This window comes from Mixophyes fleayi, chromosome 11, assembly GCF_038048845.1.
Source record: "Mixophyes fleayi isolate aMixFle1 chromosome 11, aMixFle1.hap1, whole genome shotgun sequence".
NCBI lineage: Eukaryota > Metazoa > Chordata > Amphibia > Anura > Limnodynastidae > Mixophyes > Mixophyes fleayi.
The window spans coordinates 36,229,504-36,252,138 of NC_134412.1; the positions used below are offsets into that span (position 1 = coordinate 36,229,504).

Sequence of the window (22,635 nt, forward strand, 5' to 3'; positions counted from 1 at the left end):
TTCATCATCATCATCATTTATTTATATAGCGCCACTGATTCTGCAGCGCTGTACAGAGAACTCATTCACATCAGTCCCTGCCCCATTGAAGCTTACAGTCTAAATTCCCTAACATACACACACACACACACACACACACACACACACACACAAAGAGAGAGAGACACTAGGGTCAATTTTGATAGCAGCCAATTAGCCTACTAGTATGTTTTTGGAGTGTGGGAGGAAACCGAAGCACCCAGAGGAAACACACGCAAACACAGGGAGAACATACAAACTACTCACAGATAAGGCCATGGTTGGGAATTGAACTCATGACCCCAGTGCTGTGAGGCAGAAGTGCTAGCCACTTAGCCACTGTGCTACCCTTTTGATTCTCTGAATAGGTTCTCGCACTCCCTTGAAAAACATGTTCAGATTTTTATACTTGTACATATAATGTTTATTAAACTTCGACTTCAAATAGTATCAGTAGCTGCAATGTTGCCTTTGCCAGTTGTGGAAATGGTACTAACTAATCACACAGCAATTGTTCCAAGTCCATTTTTTGAACTCCATTTAAATGTGTGCATTAATTATTTTTTTTTCGGTTAAAAATCTAACGTGACAACTCACATCGCCAGGAATGTTGTCACTCATCCCTGGGACTACTGCAATAGAGTGTTTACAGGTTTGACAGATCATGGATTTAGACTGTAAGCTCCAATTGGGCAGGGACTGATGTGAGTGAATTCTCTGTACAGCGCTGCGGAATTAGTGGGCTATATAAATAGCTGATGATGATAATGGTGGATGTTACACTGAACAAATATATAACATACTAACTGCTTGACTACAGTGTGAGCATAATGCATGCAGTATTCTTGAATCACAGCAACAACTTCAGACATGCATGCAACATGCTTCTAACTTAATTGGAGTGTCATTAGGTAGTATGTGTAGTTCACATATGTGCAGTTTATAATAGCTGAACTGGCAAACCTATGTGTTTAATATGAATTAATTAACTTTAACCATATGTCTTTGAAGCACCCCCTTAACCTCTCCCATTCCCCAACTTGCTATGCACTACCTGTTGGACTTCTCATTCGAGCAGCATGATGAGCATACAAATCATAACCCTCCAAGTGAACTAGACTCTCAGGCACAGGAACAGGGCATCACTTAAGAAGGGCAAAGGATTTGCAATGTAAAATGCTTTGGTTTTACACTGCTAAACCTGGATGGTCCACCCAATGCACATGAAGTGCAGGCCACGCCGCTCTCTGCAGATGCCTCTGCAAACCAGAAGCAGAAAACTCTGAAGAGGCGCTGTGTGCAAAAGTTTAAAACGTCCAACAGCTTACCACCCCTTCCATTAACCGCTTTCTCCTAAAATACTGCTCAATTTACCTTTATTTATCGTTTAAATGAATCATTTGAGTGAGGGAACTTTAGAACTGATATCTTACATGACACTTTTATGGGGAATAAATAAATGCATCATCTCATAACCCTTGTGTGCACAAGTGTTCATTTTAAGAGTTTAAGTAAAACCTATGGAGTAAAATATTTTGGGACAGTTCTTAGTACACTATGCTGGAAGGGAGCTTTGAGACAACCCTTTTAACACTCTGCTACATAACGGCTGAATGTATATTTCGGTACAAGAACAACATATTGCCTCACCTATGTCATCATCATCACCATTTATTTATATAGCGCCACCAATATGTCATTTATAACCACATTAATTCTCTTCTAATGTATATATTTGAACAATGTTGCAGGAATTTCAACAGTCCCCTTGCCAAGATGTACCTACAATATAAGCCATACTTTAAAAAATACAAACAAAAAACTACACTGCAGTGTAATATTTACAGGCAAGTAAGTGCTCTTTCACTGTGAGACATGCAGATCTTACATTTTATGAGCAGATACAAATACTGACACAGTAGGGCATATTCAATTGTTTAGAATCCCCGCGGCGGTAAAACTATTACCGGTATTACGGTAATAGTAAGCTGGATTGCAGCTCACGGCTCAGGGAGCTGCGAGCTGAAATCCAGCGAGAAAAGTACCATACTACCAGTATTTACGCGCACTATTACCGTAATAGTGCGCCCTGGCCTCATAAATACCAGCGATGGGACACTGTGTATCACCGTGGTATGCAGCAATGCAAAATGATTCTCACTGCTGCCCACTAACGACCAATGATAAATAGACCCCTAATTCTTTCAGCACACAGTAAAGCTCGTACACAGCTTCTCACCATTCATAATGGGGAAAGAAGGGTGGTAAAATAAATATAACAACTACCTCAAATATGGGAGCACCAAATGATAAGCAGACACTAATGAAAATGGTTATGCAATGAATTGCAAATAATTTTCTCTTTGCAAAATGCCTGCATGTCTGAACATTTGTAGGAAAAGGAAGAAAAATACTTAATGGACTCTCTGAATATGTGTAGTTGCTCTCTCCCTAGCAATGCCCCTTGTATAACCTATGTACTCTGTCCTCTTTAAAGCTGGCCAACTTTGTGCATTCTTGTTGCCAAGCTTCAACCCAGAAGAAAGTGAATAGTGCCTTACATTTAATGTAATCCCTTGTACAAACTGTGATGTGACGGACTGGTTTAACCTCCTAGGACATTATTTGTCATACAGATCACACAGCTATGGTGAAATATGGTGATCTAATCTCACATTTAATACAAGTTAGATATGATCAATTAATCCAACAGGGTAAAATTAAATGTACAGAACTACAATTAGCGGTGCACACTTGCTGCACCAAAGGTTGTTCCGCCACTACATGCAATGTGTCACAGCTGTGTCACATTGCATGTACACATGAAAAAACAGTCAGTATTTAACTTATGTGCAAACAGAATACTAATTTGCACCCCTTGCATTGTAACACGGTTTTGTCCAGGAGACTGAAATAAGAAGTTTCTTAAGTTAAGATCCCTAATGAATTAGGCCCCTAGTATGCACCACAAGTTGCTCCATATCTGATCTCACAATTTCACCAACATGAGCACAACCATGTCTCATGCATATCTCATTCACGGTCTGTCCAATCCTCCTTCTATAAACTATACAGACCTGATATGTCTGGATCTACCAGGCTCAAAAAACTTAATTGACACTAATCACTCCTGTATCTTTGAATCCAAACACTTAAGCCACCTCAAGGTTCTGCCTAGGGTCAGGGTCGGATTAAGGGAATGGAGGCCCCTGGGCTAAGGGCGCCTCCATTCCCCAGTGAGGCCCCCAATGTGAGCCACCCGCCACCCTCCCTCCCCCCCCGTACCCCGTGAGGGCCCCCCCAAGCGCTTACCTGTCACTGTAGTCCTCAGTCCCCGGCGCGCTGTAAGCTCCTTACTGAGGAGATCTCGCAAGAGTTCACTCTCGAGATCTCCTCAGTAAGCAGATTACTGAGCGCCGGGGACGGAGGACTACAGTGACAGTGCTCAGCAGCATTGATCGGGCTGGGGGCGCCCCCGCCCCCGGACCGATCAATAATGCTGCTGAGGACTTTGAAGGGCCCCCTGGATGCTCAGTTAGACCTCGGGTTAATCCGGCCCTGCCTAGGGTATCTGCTATCCGCTTTTTACACATTGACGCTTGGGAAAATCAGTAGCTGGCTTCAGATATCGCCTATATCACCTTATGCAGATGATATACATTTTATTATTATTTATTTATTTCTAAGGCGCCACAGATTCCGTATCGCCGGATACAGAAGCACGTAACACACAGATGAGGTGATACATGTAAGTAGCACAGATGAGTGTGAGTAATGCTATGGGGACTCACACAGAGTGCAGCAAAAGACATGACAGGACGTACGAGGGAGTCAGACAGTAGACAGACGTGGGACAATAGGTAGAGAGGACCTTGCATGTGAGAGCTTACATTTTTATCTTTCCACACTTGACAGATCTACTTAATTTCAATTGCTAATAATACTCATCCAGTTAATGGATAACAGAAAAGCAGCTAAAATAAACATGTCCAAAACTGAACGAATCTTTCCACCAAAGCCATTGTCATCAATAGACATTGCGATCACAGTAAAGGATACAGTCATGAACACTGTTCCTCATGCTTTGCGGGAGTCATACGATTCCTCTCATTTTCCCTGCACATTTAAGCTACTTCTACATCCTGTCATTTCCTTCTCCATTGCTAAATTACAACCTGTCCGATGTGTCTCCACTGCCAAAATGCTCATTCAGGCTCTTGTACTTTCATATCTTGATTATTGTAATCTCCAAAAGCAGCTGCTAGAATTACAAGCTCATCCCCTTGACACCTCTTTATTCCAGTCTCTCAACTGGCTTCCATCAAATACTTTATTCAATTCAAATGTCTACTCTTATTCTTCAAGGATTTTGAAACCCTCACATCCCTGACTTATTCTCTCACTACACCCCTGCTTGCGGTTTGTGTTTTTCTGTGGCTGGCCTACTTTTCACTACATATACTAACATAGCTTTGGCATGTCATTTAAAACCCCTTTCTGCTCAGCACTGTATCTCTGGAACTCATTACCTTCAAAGAACAGGTGATCATCCCCCCTTATCACCTTCAAAACTTCTCAAACACCATTTGCTGAGTGAAGAAGCCACGTATTCCCAATTAAGCTTGGACCCCTGCTACGCACTTAGATCCACATAAGTATATGCATTCAATTATAATTCATTGTTTCCTCTTTCTTATTTTGTTGAGTATTTATCTCCCAGTATTGTATATTGTGCTAAGTACTGCATATCCACTAGTCAGGGGCAAGCTGGGTTGGGTTTTGGTTTTGCAAATCTGCAAATGCTCAGACATAGGGTTTGCAAGGAGACACTTCCTCAGAAGTGGAAAGTTCATGTGCACAGTGGTCAAATGCATTTCTTCAATGTTAAATGAGTTGTGCATATTTTGCAGTTAGTACCTTTACTGACTCCAACAAAACAGTATATCCAGTGGTCATATTGCAATGCAATGGTAGTGTACCGGCTTCATTTACCAAGTAATACCTGTCCTCACGGACACGGACATACGTCTATTTATGTTTTATTTAGCAAAACAAAATGTTTAAAAATACATAAAAAAGTGTTTTAAATAAGTAAATGTCCCTTTAAAAATATATATACTTTAGAGCAGGCCTGTCCAACCTGCGGCCCTCCAGATGTTGTGAAACTACAAGTCACAGCATGCCCTTCCAGCTATCAACAGGTTGTCTACTGGCAAAGCATGCTGGGGCTTGTAGTTTCACAACACCTGGAGGGCCGCAGGTTGGACAGGCCTGCTTTAGAGGTATCAAAGCTAGACCTTGACTCTTTTAAGCTGTAGACAATATCAAAGTGTTAGGCCCTCAACTTTATTTTACTACTCTTAAAATGGGTTGTTTGCGCTAAAGCAACTTCCTCCTTGTCAGTTAATGTCTCCATGCTGCAGGGCCCCCCCATTGTTAAAGACAATCACAAATGTTTGTTTTGAAGACTGAAGAACATGTCTGGAGAACTCCAGTCTTCAGCAACTGCGACATTCACAAGTCTAAGGATGGGATGTGTATAGGGAATTCAGCAGCGTATTGGATGGGGAGGGGCAGTAACTAACCCGTTAAAGAATATTTTTCAGGCCTCTCTACTGCTTATGTTGCTATACAGCATAATTTAAGCATACCAGTATGCTAAATCAGAGACAACTAAAAATGAATAATATTAAAATCTGAACAAGGCTAAAAATATGGGTTATAGAACGGATTCAGCAATGACATACTGAATCTGTGCTGTAACGGAAGGGAGTGCAGCAGGACTGATGACATCACTCATGAAACCTTAAAGCAATTCTAGTGCTGGGGCCTGTTGCTTTGCTGATGATTCAGTTTACACCAAGTAAATTCAGTTGACCAAGTTTACACTTGACTGATTATTGCCAGTTAAGGGAGTCCAGTATTTGACATGCTGGTGTTTAATTAACAGTTAAATATATGGAGAGGATTTTAAAACACTAAAGACTATAGCAGATATTGATCTAAAACACCCTTCATATATAAATGTGTAGAATATTCTGTCTGGAAACCCATTATCATAATCAGTAATTTATATAGCGCCACTGATTCCGTAGCGCTGTACAGAGGACTCATTCACATCAGTACCTGCCCCATTGGAGCTTACAGTCTAAATTCCCTAACACACACACACACACACACACAAACTAGGGTCAATTTAATAGCAGCCAATTAACCTACCAGTATGTTTTTGGAGTGTGGGAGGAAACTGGAGCACCCGGAGGAAACCTACGCAAACACAGGGAGAACATACAAACTCCACACAGATAAGGCCATGGTCGGGAATTGAACTCATGACCCCAGCGCTGTGAGGCAGATGTGCTAGTCTCTCTCTGTCTGTGAGTGTGTATGTTAGGGAATTTAGTCTGTATGCCACAATGGGGCAGTCTTTTTGTTTTTGCTGTGGCGCAGCCTGTGGAGAGAGAAGAGGGAAGGGGAGAGAAAAGAAGAGAGAAAGGGGGGGGGGGAGAGAGAGGGGGTAGGGTGGGGGGGCAGATATTTGCGTGTGGAGAACACAGAATGGGCTGGTACCTTCAATATACTTTTAGGGCTTTAAGTGGTTTATAGCTCTTTTGCCGGTGTAAGTCTATAGCTCTTTGCCCTGTTTACAGCCCTATTTGCACTGTATATTGTGGGGGTTAGGTACCTCCTATGAGGGGTGTGGCTAAAGTATGAGTGGGGGGTTAAAGAGCTCTTATATGGCTAGAGCTGAATATAGAGGCAGTATGTATTGTGATGGCCTCTAAATTATGTACTGTGATGCGTTTTTAGTGTTTGAATTGGGCGCTAAAATGGACTAAGTGTGGTGGTCAGTGGGGGTGGGGGGTGGTAATGTGTATTATGCGGGTGTGGACCTTTTGCTTGGAAAGCTCTTATAAGAGCATTTGCTAGTTGTGAGGCGGTCTCTCTGTCCTGGAGTGCGGGCGCTGCAGTCAGAGGGTTTCTGTAGCGTGTCCCGAGCGGTGTTGTGGCTGTCGTTGAAGCGGGGATGCTTTTTCGCCTGGCAGACGCTTGTACCGGACTTCCGGTTTTGGTGGAGCTCACTCTGCGTTCCACTGCGGGCTCAGGTTTCTTCCTAGTTTCCCTGCTTACCCCTTCGGTCCTGGAGAGTTGTGTGAAGTGTGGTTCCAGGGTCGAGGTTAGTATTCAGGTAGTCGCTTTGTGGGGTGTGTAGGGGCCAACGCGTTTCGTCCTTAGACTTCGTCAGGGATGTGTCTTAACTGTTTGCTTGTGTCAACGAGATCGACAAACGGAACATCCGAAGAATCCGTAACGGCAGCACCAATCCCTAACAAACCCTTGTCAAGCGCAGACGTCCAAGGTAAGCTCACCAACGAGAGCCCCCACCACCCGACAATGGGGCAGTAACTGATGTGAATGAGTTCTCTGTACAGCGCTGTGGAATCAATGGCGCTATATAAATAAATGATGATGATGAGATATCAGCCCAAGTGCTCTGTTCATAGGTTCTGCCAACAAAAGTAAAGCAAGACTCAACAACCACACTAGTTGTCAAACTCGGGTCGTTTGCAACATACAGGAAAACCCCCCTTCTCCTACTAACACCCGCTCCTCTATTGGTTTGAAGTAAAAGCATGATACAAATCACTCGAAAAAAAACCCCAACTTAAATACATAGGGAGTTAGCAGAAGAATTCACCAGTTGGTTAGGCCAACCTATATGTTTGTACTATGTCAAATGGTTAAATCTTTAATCCTGAGGTTAATGCCACTTGAGCATTTTTCAAGAAATACTTGAAAATGAGCTGTAGATCTCGGCACATTATTTGTAAAAACAGTAAATCACAGACTCTTCCATCGTACTGCAATCACATTAATATTTGAAAACTTTTTCCTATATCCACCCTTACAAATGCGATGCTGATAATACAGTTTAACTGTATGGGATACTGACATGTAAAGTAATTTATACTTTATCTTGGAACAGGATCTAGGGACTTTTTTCACCAGTCTATTATGCTATGTGTTGTTACATAGAACAGGTTACCCAAAGGACAAACAACAGGCCACTGAGCATACACACACGGCATTTTGCTTGACTATGTAACATGTGCTATGCTAAACCCCTTCATATGAGGGTCTTTGACTGCAGTAAACAGACCATCAGGGCCGTAACTAGGGCTGTGCGACCGCCCAGGGCGCAACGCTGAAGGGAGGCGCAATTTAGGAATATTTTAGGTTAATTTGGTTAAAATTGAGGGCTAGGGGGGTGGGACTTGTCTTTCTCGCCCCAGGCGCTAGAATTCTAAGTTACGGCTCTTTAGACCATATATCAAGTATTTCAAGACAGAAACAAACGTATAGATAAACAGCGATCATGACAGTGCGAGGTGCATATCAAGAGAACAAGCAGTACAATCTAAGACACAATAGAAACACAGTATATGGCAAGTGCATCAACATAAGATCTATCAAGACAAGTAAAAATTCACTTTGCTGCTGTCTTTTTTTTTTATCTGCACTAGTAGCAAAAAATCAGATCAGTGGGCCTTTCATCAGTCAAAATCACTAGTGTATACACTTTATTCTGAACAGTTCTTTTATGTTTTTGCTATGAAAAGCAGCTTGTTATGGGACTGGAATAAATAGATTTGCAAAATATGTTTGATTCCAGCACAGCGCTATGCAGAATGATCCAGGCACCTTGTGTGTGTATAACAGGGATATACAGGATAGAGGACATAAACGGTAGACACAATAAATGCAGGCATGAAAACAAAAGGTAGAGAGCTCCTAGAAGAATGAGAAAAAGGCACAGCAGTTACAAAAGGAGCGAGTGCAAAGCCCCACTAAGCAGTTTTTCGCATTGCGATCTGGCTGGATCATTATATAAGAATTGTCATTCGTGTATAAAACCATATTTGCCTACTCTCCCTGAATGTCCGGGAGACTCCCAAATTTATGAGAGTTCTCCCGGACTCCCGGGAGAGAAGGGCAAACTCACGCATCCTGCCCGATTTGTTGGTGAAGTGGGTGGGGGCAGGGCTAATCACACCATCCTGGCCCTGCCCCTTGCTGAAATTGGACGGAATTGTTAAGGTTCAGCAGAGGGGTGGGACCCAAAGGCGTGTTTTGTGTGGCCACGTCCCCAGGTAGCTGCATGGAGACTCCCGGATGGGAGATCTCCAAAGTAAACAAGTATGTATAAAACTCCTATTTTCCCTATAGATTGTAAAAATACAAGCCTGGCTCTCTTTCCTCTGTAAATACCCAGTCTTGTTTTATTACTGTGCCCATTGTTGTGGAATATGATGGTCCTATATAAATAAACGGAGAGGAAGTTCCTCTGCGCTAGAATGAGTGACTGGCAGATGTGCGTGTAATATGAAATTAGTTTGTGTAGCATTAACAAGTGACTTCTTGCAAACACATAAAAAACGTGATACTGGCCAATATAGTATTTAAAATAGCACGGTTGTAATAAATAATGTAATAATACTAATAAGTCTGCACCAAACAGCCTAGCCTGACAATAATGTGCACAGATGACACACAAATTAATCAGAGTGGTAACACTCCATAAGACAGATATCTGCAGGTCACTCATTCTAGCGCCAAGGAACTTCCTCTCCATTTGTTATCCCTGTATAGGGATAGGGTCACCTATACCTCTTCCTCTGGCAGCTTTCACACAATCTCACAGGGAGCGCAGTTAACCATACCTCGTGCTATATAAATAAATGTTAATAAAAAAATTAAAACAAATGGCGAATAAAACAGATTTTCATCTCTAGCTGTTGCACCAGTCTGCAAATCCATATACTGGTTCCTTATATATTCCAGAATCCAATTCAAATTTCTTACTCTCACCTATAAAACCCTCAAGAACAGCACAAACATCTCAAGCGCCATCTCTAAATACTCTCCTTCATGCGCTCTTAGATCTACCTCTGACCTGTGCCTTGCTTCATCTCCGATAATAATAATTTATGTCTGTATTTATTTTGGCTACCTTGTATGTCCCTGTTTTATACATGTCCTGTTTTACTCACTGCCCAGTGCTGAGGAGCACTGTGGTGCCTTATAAATCAACAATGATATTATTATTATTAATAATAATAATAATAATAATAATAATAAGTACAAAACATGCTGGAAGTTGTAATGTTAGATAATATTCAGTGGTTGCCTGAACAACGATGGAATAGTAATATATTAGACACCCAACAAGCAGAATTTTTTTTTGAAAATAAATGCACCAGGGAAGCCATTACTAAGGAATCCAGGGTATTGGAAAGGTAAGAAAAAATATTTGGACTAGGTTTATTAAAAGAGAATCTATGGAGATGAAAGACCTCTTCAAAAATGTTGACAAGAGGCTGCGTTGGTGATGTCACTGGCTACTAGCGATTTCATAGGCTGAAATTTAGGTCAACCCACCAAATGATTGCCCCAGTGGTGTGTAGATTGTATGTAATAAATGTAGCAGTGAGAATAGCAACTGTATCATAGTTTTGTGCTCTGCAATGTCATTGGATACAGCTTATTCTAGAGACTAATTGCAATCAGTATCATGGATCTATTGTAGCACCAACTGTGAAAAGTTTGATACTGAATAGGAACAGGATACCCATATGCTAGAGCTGTTAAGTAAATTTAGTACATTTTCATTTGTACATGCAACCTAATTTAAAGTCTATCTCTGGCATAAACCTCTGTAATCCTTCTCCTGTTGTTGCTATCTTTTAACATAAGTGGGTTGAAGTGGTGTCTTTCCACAACAACATGTGGGATCAACATCGTGATTTGATGTGCTCCACTCGCATCGCCTTTGTGTAGGGTCTTAGTTTCTGACAAGAGAAAGCAGTACAAAAAAAACAATTAAAAATTCTAGATCTGAGAGATATCTTAAGACAACCACTAGTTTGAAACAGAAAATGATAAATGGAGAAGCAAAGTAAAAACAAAGGTAAGGTAAAAAGATCTGGGGCACTCTCAACTCCGCAAAAGTGGGGAACAAATAGGAAGCCCAACAAGTGTTCCAGGTTAGTAGAGTTCTGGCATCATGACAGCAAGCCATCTACTGGAGACACAGTGGTAGGCTTGTAATATCCAATATTTTCTTCAGGAAGCCAATTTAGAAGTTAACTTACAGAATCATAATAAGCACACAGTAGTCATACCACTTTGTTTTTTAAAATTCAGCGGGATTTCTTTTTGAGTTGTGATATCACTTGACAAGATCTTTTGGAACCAATTCTCTTAATTAACTGCTGTTCTGTATATAACAGGTAGTTTTGCTACTTCAACATGGTCCTTGTCAGCATCACAGATTTGGGGTAGCTAGGACTAAGGTTCGAAAGGTCAGGGCAGAAGTCAGGTTGACCACCCAGACCCTCTAGAGGACGGGTAGAGCTGGCAAATGGACACCTTAAGAACTGAGCCAAACTGATGGCAGGAAACTTGGCGGCAATGGCTGCGGCAGAAAAGAGCTGTGGATCTTCCTATAGATACTAGTTTCCAGGAGATCCTCAGCCATGAAGCTTTCCTATCAATTTTTAATGAAGGTGCTTCAATTAAGACTTACTGATCCAGTGACATTTTTGTGACGTTACACTTATTTTGTCCAGTGCAGGAATATGGCAGTGCACAAAATACTGGTTGAGGAACTGGGCTGAGGTAAACAGAACCAAACACAGACATACAATAAAAATCAAAAACACTGGCAAAACATAAAGTTAACATCATCATCATCATCATTTATTTATATAGCGCCAACATATTCCATAGCGCTTTACAATTGGGGACAAACATAGTAAACTAATAAACAAACTGGGTAAAACAGACAAAGAGGTGAGAAGGCCCTGCCCGCAAGCTTACAATCTAAAAAGATAATAGGCAGAGAGTGGTTTACAAAATAAAACACATACATGACAACAGCAGGACCAAAAACTGATAACATGAGACAACTGAAGATAGTAAACTAGGCAAACTGTAATACTCGAGAAAGCTATGATCTGCGGATGCCAAATAAAACCGAAAGGCATGGTTTACTATAAAATGAAGATAGGACGAAACCCTAGGTTTAAGTGCATACATCCAAAACACAACCATATTTTGAAATTGATAATGATTTACTGAAGAAATAAACCAGTGCAACTGAAGGTATCAAAAGATAGGACAGAGGAAACTAGACTATTAATATAGGCAATGTAAGACCTGTCCAGATCTTACAGTAATAAGGCAGTCTAAAATAGATTGATGAAATAAAATTAAGATTCGCTGTAAGCTTTCAATACTAAGGTTCTCTATTCGTATGTACATTAATGCAACACTTCAAAATGTTTTAAATTGTGTATATAAGTATAATGTTTGGGGGTACGTAAAATGGAGCATTAATGCCCTTGAAAAATCCAAAAGTGATTAATCTGATTCACATTCAAGCTCTGCTTTCCTCTGCAGATAATGCCAGCCTCACCCATAACCTCATATTCTGCTGTACAAACACTCCTGAGTTATGCTCTTGCCAACTCACCCCACATTACCTTCTCAAAAGTATTTTTTGGCTAGGTGGAAGCAAGAGACGTAAACTAAGCCTCTGGTTGGCATGTAGAAGCATGCATGCAGCCAAACATGGGCACATTAATTCTATGTTCTACATACACTCACTGTGGGAGAACACAGGGTAGACACACACACACACACACACACACACACACACACACACAGCTGTAAGCCTCCTGCCATCTGTTCCACCCTGCCGTTCTGTGTATAAATGCAGACTATAACTTGGGGTTGCATCATACGAGTGCTGGGACGGCACGTGGACTGTGCACTATTGCTGGCAGCAGGCGTCTGCTTAGTTTCCCTTTCACGTCTTAGACACGAGTTTTGGGAGGAGTCAAGGGAAGAAATTTTCTAAGTTAATGGAATAACAAACTAGCATTACCGGACAGTTGAGCTAAGCAAAAAAAAAAATATTAATTCTATTAGTATGAAAAATATGTCAGTCAAAATGTATAAATGTTGTGCATGGGAAACACAAATGTTTTTTGTTTTGTTTTGTAAACTAAACCATTATTGCAAAACACAAAACAAGCAATTTCATCATGCCTAAATAGTATGCTGATTAAAAGAGTATAAAATTAATCTGTGACCTGACCCTTGGTATATGTTTGAGATATCACAATGCATTTAATCCTATTGCTATGGCACAAAGCCCTTCTGCTTCCCCAATTAGAATGGGACTCTTGTTCATGTCCCTGCTTAAGTTCTAGGATTTGCTCTTCCAGCACACAAGCGGTGGCATTACTGGCTGGCGCAACATGGCAAACCGGTTATGTGTTTGTTGGTTGGGGCGGGTTTCCTCCTGTTAAACTGAAAATAAGAGACAGGCTTGGCCTTTCTCTCCTCTCCATGTGCTTGCCAAAGGAACAGGAACACACAGTGTTTCCTCCACGCTATGCAACTGGATATAATTACTAGTAACTATTTCAATACTACTCAGACCCTGTTTTTACAGTAGTATATTAGGCTGCAATACATCATTCATGACATTTAATTTGCATTACATTGTAATGATCTTTAAAGGAAATTCGTCATCCTGACATAAAACCACATTGATGTCTCTAAAACATCAAATAAGAATTTAAAATGGATTTTTTTACTTCTCGTTCTAAAACTACAGTAGCAGGCCATATTTTTTATTGTCCCTGGCATAGAAACGACTTGCTAGCAATAAGAGTGCAAGATACAGGTACAAAAAGGTAAATAACTAAAAAACTATTTTTTTAATCAAGTGGCAAATAAAATAGCTGTTGATATACAGTACAATTGAACAACAACATGTTCTAGTGCATTTTTTAAAACTACAGTACATCCACAAAATTATTGATGAAAAATATATAATCCTACTTGCCCACTTTCCCTAAATGTCTAGGAGACTCCCGAATTTCGGGTAGGGCTCCCGAACTCCCGGGAGAGCAGGCAATTCTCTCGCAACCTGCTCGCAGAGAGCCTAAATTATGCAATTTGAGGTGAATAGCTTAATTTTGGCCCCGTCCCCTTGACAAAATGACGATTTTTGCTGCAGGGGTGGGCCAAAATGACAATTCGCCATGCCCACCCACCACACCTCCTGTCCGGGATCTCCAGGAGGGTAACAATAGAAAGTTGGCAACTATGTATATAATATAGATTTCTTTTTTAAGTAAAAGCTTAAAATGCGAATCACCTTGTATGAAAACGCTACTATTAAGGTTCACAAATCAATACACAAAGTTTAAGGAATGCATTTAGAAAAATAATCTACAGGTTAGGATAGTAGATAGCTCTGCAATCCATAACTTGTACTCTGCTATTTCATAAACCTGTCTGGAATTCCTGTACAGCAAAATATTTATATATATATATATATATATATATATATATATATATATATATATATATATATATATATATATATATATATATATATATATATATATATACACATACACATACATATATATATATATATATATATATATATATATATACACACACACACACACACATACATATATAGCAAGTCTGATCATATCAGAGATTGAATACATTTGCCACAAAACATGTGAAGTGATCATAAAAGTACAGTCATGGAAAAAGCCATTGTAGACATTTTACTTTCTTGGCAATGTATGAAAACTGCTGCACCGGGATAAGGTGCTATATCTGATAGCAACAAATCAGATGTTTGATTTCATTTTTAAGACAACATTAACCAAGAGACATATGGGTATATTTACTAAACTGCGGGTTTGAAAAAGTGAAGATGTTGTCTACAGCAACCAATCAGATTCTAGCTATCATTTTGGACAATATACTAAATAAATGATAACTTGAATCTTATTGGTTGCTAGAGGCAACATCTCCACTTTTTCAAACCCGCAGTTTAGTAAATCTAAACCAGGGGCCAGGGAAATTTTTTACCTTTTACCCCCAAATATATTTAGATACGCCGACGTTACCCCCCTTGATTTGAAAGGAAGGAAATAATATATTATTAATTATTGGAATTCAAAATTTTATTGAATCTATTAAAAAAAAATTGGAAAGCTTCAACTTCAAAACTTCAGGTTTTGGAGAAATGATGTTGCTTTAGTTTTGATATGAGAGCATCAATATTGGGGCATTTTAAGGTCAGAGCAATTTGGATACAGTCTTCAGCGTCTAATCGATTTCTCTGCTTTGTTTTTATAATTGTAAGAGTGGAAAACCCTTGTTCGCAAAGGTAGGTTGTTGCAAAAGGCAGCAACTTTTTGACTGCCTCCTCATGTGCAGTTTTGAATGCCTTTGTAACTGTTGACATCCAAAAATATGACAGATCTGCTTTGTTTTCAAATGCAATACGTGCTGCATTATTGCATCGAAGCTCAAGAAGTGCCTCTGCCAACCCTTGAGGCTCTTCTGGTACAACAGCAATTTCACATTTAAAGGGGTCTACAATCCAACTGACAGAATGTGAATCGGCAGCATTACCCCAAGGAATTTCATTTTTACCCAATTTGGGGTAATTTACCCCTGTTCCCTGACCACTGATCTAACCCCTGGACTTTATATTGGACACCCATGTTAAATATGAAGGGTATTCAATGATAGCTGTAGTGAGTGATCGCTATATTTGTTGGGCTCTCATTGTGGTTATGACCGATATGATCAGTGTAATTATAGCAGTGAAAGCCAGCTATAGAAAGAGAAAACAATCTAGCAAAATCAATGACACATGTTGTAATCAAAATTAACATACAATACAGAACCCTTTGAATGCTTTTAGCAAAAAGCTTTCTGTGTATCACAGATATATATATATATATTTATACACATATACACACACACACACACACACAAGTTAACCCGTGCATGATACTCATGCATTCTAGTCAAATCAAGCTACTTAAGGTGTTAAAAAGGTTCTTGTCATGCATTTGGGCCATAGCCCAGGCCTCAGCCACCAACCACTCCCCACTGTCACCCCCGGCAACCACCAACCACTCCCAACTGTCACTTCTCCTTCAAGAAATATATATATATATATATCTTTTTTAAATCTTTATAAACACTTTTAACAATTAACAAATTAAATTAACAAATTAAAAACATCTTAGTATACCAAATTTCAGCCCTTTCTGAATTTTTTTTCCACACACACTAAGAATTTAGTAGGTCAGTGTATAACTCCGCCCAGCAGGTGGCGCTGCAGCTTGGTTTTATTTTTTCCACACACACACACACACACACACACACACACACAGACTAACACAAGCCACTAGACATTTATATTATAGATATATATACTGTACTAGAGAATGTATATAGAAACCGGTTATAAAAAGGATAAAAGACATAAAAGAACTCTGCAAGACTGGAACTAACCTTTAATTCAAGCCATTATATAAAGAAGAGGACCTTCACCCTTCACTACCTGTAAAAGCTCTACTAGCCGTGTCATACATTAGCTTTAGCATAAAACACAAAATAACCCACTATAAAGTCCTTGCACTAAATATTCCATTGTTGAAAAGTATAACCAAAAGTAAAAAGGAAACATAAAAAAAAATTAATCATGCTCACTGAAATTCTGTAACTTAGCAGAAGATACATTAGTCCCTATAACAATACACAGATATAAAGCTTGTCCCTATTTAATTTGATCATATTACAAAATGTAGTACCTGCTTTGCCACTTGGGTGTTCATATTCACTGCCCATCATGCTCTGTCCTGGAGAGGAACAAGTAGAAGAAGAAGAGGCGCAGGACGCTGGTCGGCTGAGATCAACAACTGACTGGTTAGATGGCGGTGGTGTCAGGTTAGCCGATGAAAAAGGCTGGTGAGGTGGGCTTGGAGGAAGTCCATTTTCTAATAGGAACTCATCCAGGTCAACATATTCTATTTCATTGTATGGTAATGTGCGTTCCCATAAAAGTGATCCAAGGAATGCACAATGAGAAGGACGAGGTCCAGCCATTTCATCCTCCAGTTTTCTCTCTTTATCCTTCACAATACCTTCAACAGAAACACATTGAAGAGTCACATACCCTGTAAACTCTTTTTGCTTCTGGATATTGCCAGTTTCCCCACATTTTACTCATTAACTTTATTTCTTACCATCATCATCGTCATTTATTTATATAGTGCCAGCAAATTCCACAGCGCTTTACAATTCGGAACAAACACAATGATAAAATCCCAATACTGGGTAATACGGACAGACATAGCGGTAAGAGCGCCGTGCTCGCAAGCTTACATTCCTTATTTAAACAAAACTAAATTCAACTAAGAATCATGTGTAGTTGCTGTGTGTTCACCAAATCTGTGCACATTGCACCAAGAATAAGCTCCATTGACCTAAAGCTGCACTGCCACCTAAGAAATACATTTAAGTTCACAACTTTTAAATGACTGCAGATTGGTTCTTCAACCTCCCCAATCAGAAGCCACAATTTCCATAATTGCGGCTTCTTGATTGAAACTACTGTTCCCACTGCCTCTCCTTAATGTCACAAACTTCTGGTTTTCATCCGGACTGTAAGACAAACCATGGAGCCCTGGACAAAATGGCTCTATGGCAGCCCTGTGCGCTGAACGGTAGAACGAGCATATTAGCAATAGGTGGTTATGCAGCTTTAATATGTAACTATTACAATCTTGTTTTCAATATATCAGCAATAATTAACAATCACTGTCATTGTCTAGGCATGCGATTGATTACTTAAGCATGCTTGGACATGAACCACCTCTGTCTAATATAACAAAGCTTATGCATTACATGGGACTATGCAAACTATCCCAGGTTTCTATATATACTATGCAATCTTTGTCTGATCAAAGCAATGCATGTTTAATTTAAATCAATATCCAAATATACAGCTCCTGTGTGAGAAATGTATAGCAGCTAGAGAGATAATTATGTTTTCACTCAGTGGAAAAGCCATCTACGTATTGGAGCACCACACAAGTGCTATTTCACTTTTTGCACATTGTTGGTAGTACAGCACAAACATATTCTCTCTCTGTTTTCAGGTTGAGTGAAGGGGCTCTATCCATACTTGCCAACTTTTCAAACCTCCCCCCTAAGAAGATACCAGAGGGGAGGGAAGGTGGCTGCTTTGCTCATTAAGGGCGAGCTACATGCTATTAAAATATTAAAACTGCCTGTCCCTAAGCTGATGGAGATGCTTGACAACTTGAAACCAAAAACATAAAGCTTGCGCACAGGCCGATTGCAGGTATGTTTTCCCCTCAGTAATTTGGATCACCTTGCCCAGGGCCTGATCAACCAATAGGCTGATCAGGCTGCAGCCTAGGGCGCTGGAGGGCGCAGTGCTGACATAATTAACATTTTTGACTCTCTTAACTTTTCATTTTTTAAATTTTGGTAGTTGGGCTGGCTTGAGTCATCGGGGCCGTCACTGGTCTTAAGGGGGCGTTCACGACAATCATTATTGCAGAGAGGTAACAAATCCAACTTCTCTGTCAGTGCACCTGCAACATCACATGTGGACCGTCCGCAGCCGCACTCGCGGGCAGCGCAATTGGATTTGCTGCCAGGCTGCCTGTTGCCAACAAAGAGAACTGCAGTGCTGGAGCCTGGAGAAGAAGAGAACAGAACAGGGCTTGATCAGTGAGATGATGGTAAGTGACATGCAGGAGGCTGATTAAGCAGCTGAAGGAAGCAACTTGGGAGTAGGGGGGGGCATAATCTCTGCATTGTGCGGCGTTCACAGGCATGTTTCCCCTAATGTGTGGCGGCCACAAGGATGTTCCCCGCAGTGTGTGGCGGCCACAAGGATGTTCCCCGCAGTGTGTGGCGGCCACAAGGATGTTCCCCGCAGTGTGTGGCGGCCACAAGGATGTTCCCCGCAGTGTGTGGCGGCCACAAGGATGCTCTCTGCGATCACTAGATTGCTAAATACTAGTTAGATGGGCTGGTAGATGTTTGCATTTGATTATAGCTCTTTGAAAACAATTTTTCCTATATATTATTGCCTATATATGCCTGTATTATGGGGTAATTTTTTTCTGCCCATAATGGAGTGTTGTATTTAAACTAAAGAGCTTAATTATTCAGGATTTGTAAACATTTTGCATTATAATACATTTTTTGCATATTTTCAAAACAGAACCCCAACTTTCTAGAAGCCAGACAAATAACAAGTAAGACGAAAGTACAGGTAAGAGTGAACAGCATAGTCTCTCTAAATTTGAATACTGGAGAATACTCATGAATATTTAGGAGCATTCCTATACGCCTAAATATTCATCAATGGGTTCCAGATATATGACTTAAATTATATGCTCAACGTCAACATAGTTCCCTATGTGCATTAACTGGTTGATGTGCAGTATGATCATTCTCTTGTTGCTGAATTCTCAAGCAGCAGAGCAATTAATGCCCATTTTTCTGTTTTTTGGGACTTTCAGAATAATTGTGTTCAGGGTAAGGATCCCCACATAAACTACTCATTTTATGTCAAGGTATAAGTTATAAATCTATGCATGAATGTTACTAGAGGCTTTTCATTCCTGAATTAACTGAGATTTAGAGGCCATTTAATCAATCTGGCAGGACATAGCCTTTGTTTGGAACCTAGTTAGAAAAAGTAAGGTGAATATTTCTCATTTTGAAGGCATCAAGTCTTTTGTCTGTGACACAAAAAAAGTATTCTAACAAAGCAGCAGTAATTAGAACGCCTCTAATTTCTTTCTTGCTGATATCATTACCCTTTTCAGTGAAGCAGTCTTTATTTAACTTATTAAAAGCATGCTGCTGTCAACAATGCTCAAATTAAGTGTGCAAGGTGTACAGTATATCTGCCACATGGTTTGTCCTGTAAACACCTAGCTCTACACGTGCTGTACCAATTCAGCCAGTCAGACATGCAGGGCATGGCTCTGAGCTTTAGCTTCCTTGCTCACCTTAAATGCACCCTACCTATGCCCTGCCTTCTATGGCTCATAGGTAGTACTCCATCTTATTAAGCAATATAGCTCTCTTGTAAACACCAAATGTTAGGAGATGGGCAGATCCATCCCAATGAAAATGTAACACATACAAACATCCTACATCCGGTACGGGTGACTCAAAGGACAGGACACGTGTAAAATTCCACTATGGTCTCAAGTTCCAGTAACCACCAAATAAGAATACCATTACAGGGTACCAGTTACCTATACACAGTGGAGAAGTCACACTGCGACATTTACCAATATTCAATTGTGCCTCAAGCCTCAAAGATGTCACTAGTTACGGATGAACTGAGGCAGCATTCTCATGAATGACAACACAGTGATTACCTCCACTGCATGTAGACTGCAAGTACATTTTAAAGACATACGGGTCTATTTACTAAACTGCGATAAGCCAATAATCTGTTGAAAACAGCTGTTTTCTCCAGAGAATGACCATTGCAGCTGTACTTTTAATTTATCAAGGGGTTAGGCAGGAGAAATCAGAGAACATAGTTTATTAGGGTTTTTTTCAGCATTTTAACAGTGTAAAGACAAAATTACAGTAAACAATCAGTAATTAGATGATTATTAAGAAAAATAAAGATGTAAAAGCACAATTAGAATAGAAGAAAAACGGGGAGGAGACTAGGGGATGGGAAGAGGTCTTTGAAATAGGAAAAGGATAAGGAAGAATTAGGGGGACAGAGTAAGGAGAGTGGAAATGGAGCGGAGCGTTGCCCGGCCTGACATCTTTCCATGCTCGGAGCACAGGCTGCAGGTAATACCATTGGGGTCCGTCAACAGATTAGGTGGTTCTTGGCTGGTCTATTCCTTGAGAGGAGAGCCAAGGATTCCAAATGGTATGGAATTTGTTGGGGAGGTCATTAATGATGCTTGTGATATGTTCACAATAGGTCTGCCAAATTCTATTGATCACTTCAGGTAAGGTAGGAGGGTCTAGTTGTTTCCAGTTCACAGCTACTGCACACTTGGCGGCATTGAGTAAATGGCCCGCAAGTGCCATTATGTACTTATCAGTTTCAGGTACAGGTCTGTGTAGTAATGAGTAAGAAGGACAGGGAGGTAGTTGTAATGTGGTGACTCTACGGATCAAATTATGTACCCTTTGCCAGAATCTCACGATTTTTGGGCAAGACCGAAAAAATCAGAGATTTTACCTTCCCTAACCTGACAAACATTGGTCACTGCAGTCCCCATAGACATCTACAGGGACTGCGATATGCCCCAAATTTAACAGGAGGTGAAAAGCTTTCCACCACCAGCCTTAAAAAACGAATACTTTCCTATGGACTCCATCCCCACTGGTGAAGTCTCTCTTTGTCCATTGAGATGCGTTACCTAGTCACACATGCGCAGTAGCCAATGGGCGTTAGGCTGCTGGTGAAAAAGGTTTTAGTTAGTTTAGATGGGGGAGGAAGGGGGGGCGGGGGAGCTTGCTAGGGCTCAACAATGAGCCTTGGCTTGATAAAGTCAAGCATCAGGCATACCACAGAGATACAAACTAAACTTGCTGCTGCCTAATGAACACCAAATAGACCCATACAGGTAGGTGCTTTGAACTCAAGATAGAAAAGTGCCAATATTCATAACGCTAAATCACTACCATGAAACGCTCCTTTCCTAGCACACAGGAGAAGTTATACTCAAAAAATGCATGCGGAGTTTGCCATTTACACCAAGGCGTCAGCTCGGGTAATTCAACACTATGAATTCTAATGATTTTGTAGCTACAAAAGAGCCAGCAAAGTAGCCATCTAAGAGCACTGGAGCTGGAGGTCTCTTTTAGAAATAAATGTTAGATTAGGGGGATGTTATATAACATTTTCTGAAAAGGCGGGGTTAGCTTTTAACTATGAAAGTTTAATTGGCTGTAGGCAGGGTCGCTCATAAGAATTATGGGCCCACCTCTCCTTGAGAGATGAGTTTATTTGTTCCAAAACTTCAAGCGAGGGTTTGATTTTGATCAAAGATTTAGAGTTCCCTTGGTTCCAGAAGACTGATTGTGAGCAGCAAAGGTGAATGCTTGCAGAGTGTTTGAATTCTTCTGGGCCCCAAAAGATTAGTTACAGTAATAGCCTCGTGACCCGGTCACTGGCCCCCAACATGTGTCCCTCTTGTTCCCCTCTATGGGCAGTCTTGGGCGTAGGCATTTCATAGCTATACACCTATTAAATTCACTCCAAGGTAAAATACAAACATTCCCAATAATATTTTATCCATTTTTTGGAAGCTTTATTACTTCACGCCTCTGTTTCTTACTACACTCTAGTTTCACATAAAAGGCTAAAATTGGAGCAACTTGCTATTCAACTTCTTTATCAGCTGGTTTGAAGTAATGGTTTATGACAAGTCTCCTGCTATCTACTGTTAGGAAAACCATACAAACATAATGATCTTTTTCTATTTTGCAATATAAGAGAAATGTGTTACTAAAATATTTATGTATCAGATAAAGGACTGCACTGGACTAATGCTATTTTGCAGTGCAAGTGTCTTAATGGTCAGCAATTAAAAAAGTAAGACTGAAAAATAATTTGCAATTCTAAAATGACTTTCATGGGCAAAAACGTGAAGATAAAATGTGGCTGATGTTCTCTTCCTATTT

The 22,635-nt window shown here is 40.3% G+C and overlaps 1 protein-coding gene across 2 annotated transcripts in view; it reads right to left on the reverse strand.

The window, feature by feature from the left end:
- The window catches only part of DBP (D-box binding PAR bZIP transcription factor), a 47,355-nt gene that overhangs the window by 20,326 nt on the left and 4,394 nt on the right, over nucleotides 1-22,635 (reverse strand). For both annotated transcript variants that reach the window (XM_075189820.1, XM_075189819.1), the window contains exon 3: nucleotides 16,731-17,063. In XM_075189820.1, coding sequence (XP_075045921.1) covers nucleotides 16,731-17,063 — 333 coding nt within the window. The remainder of the gene's footprint in view (nucleotides 1-16,730; nucleotides 17,064-22,635) is intronic.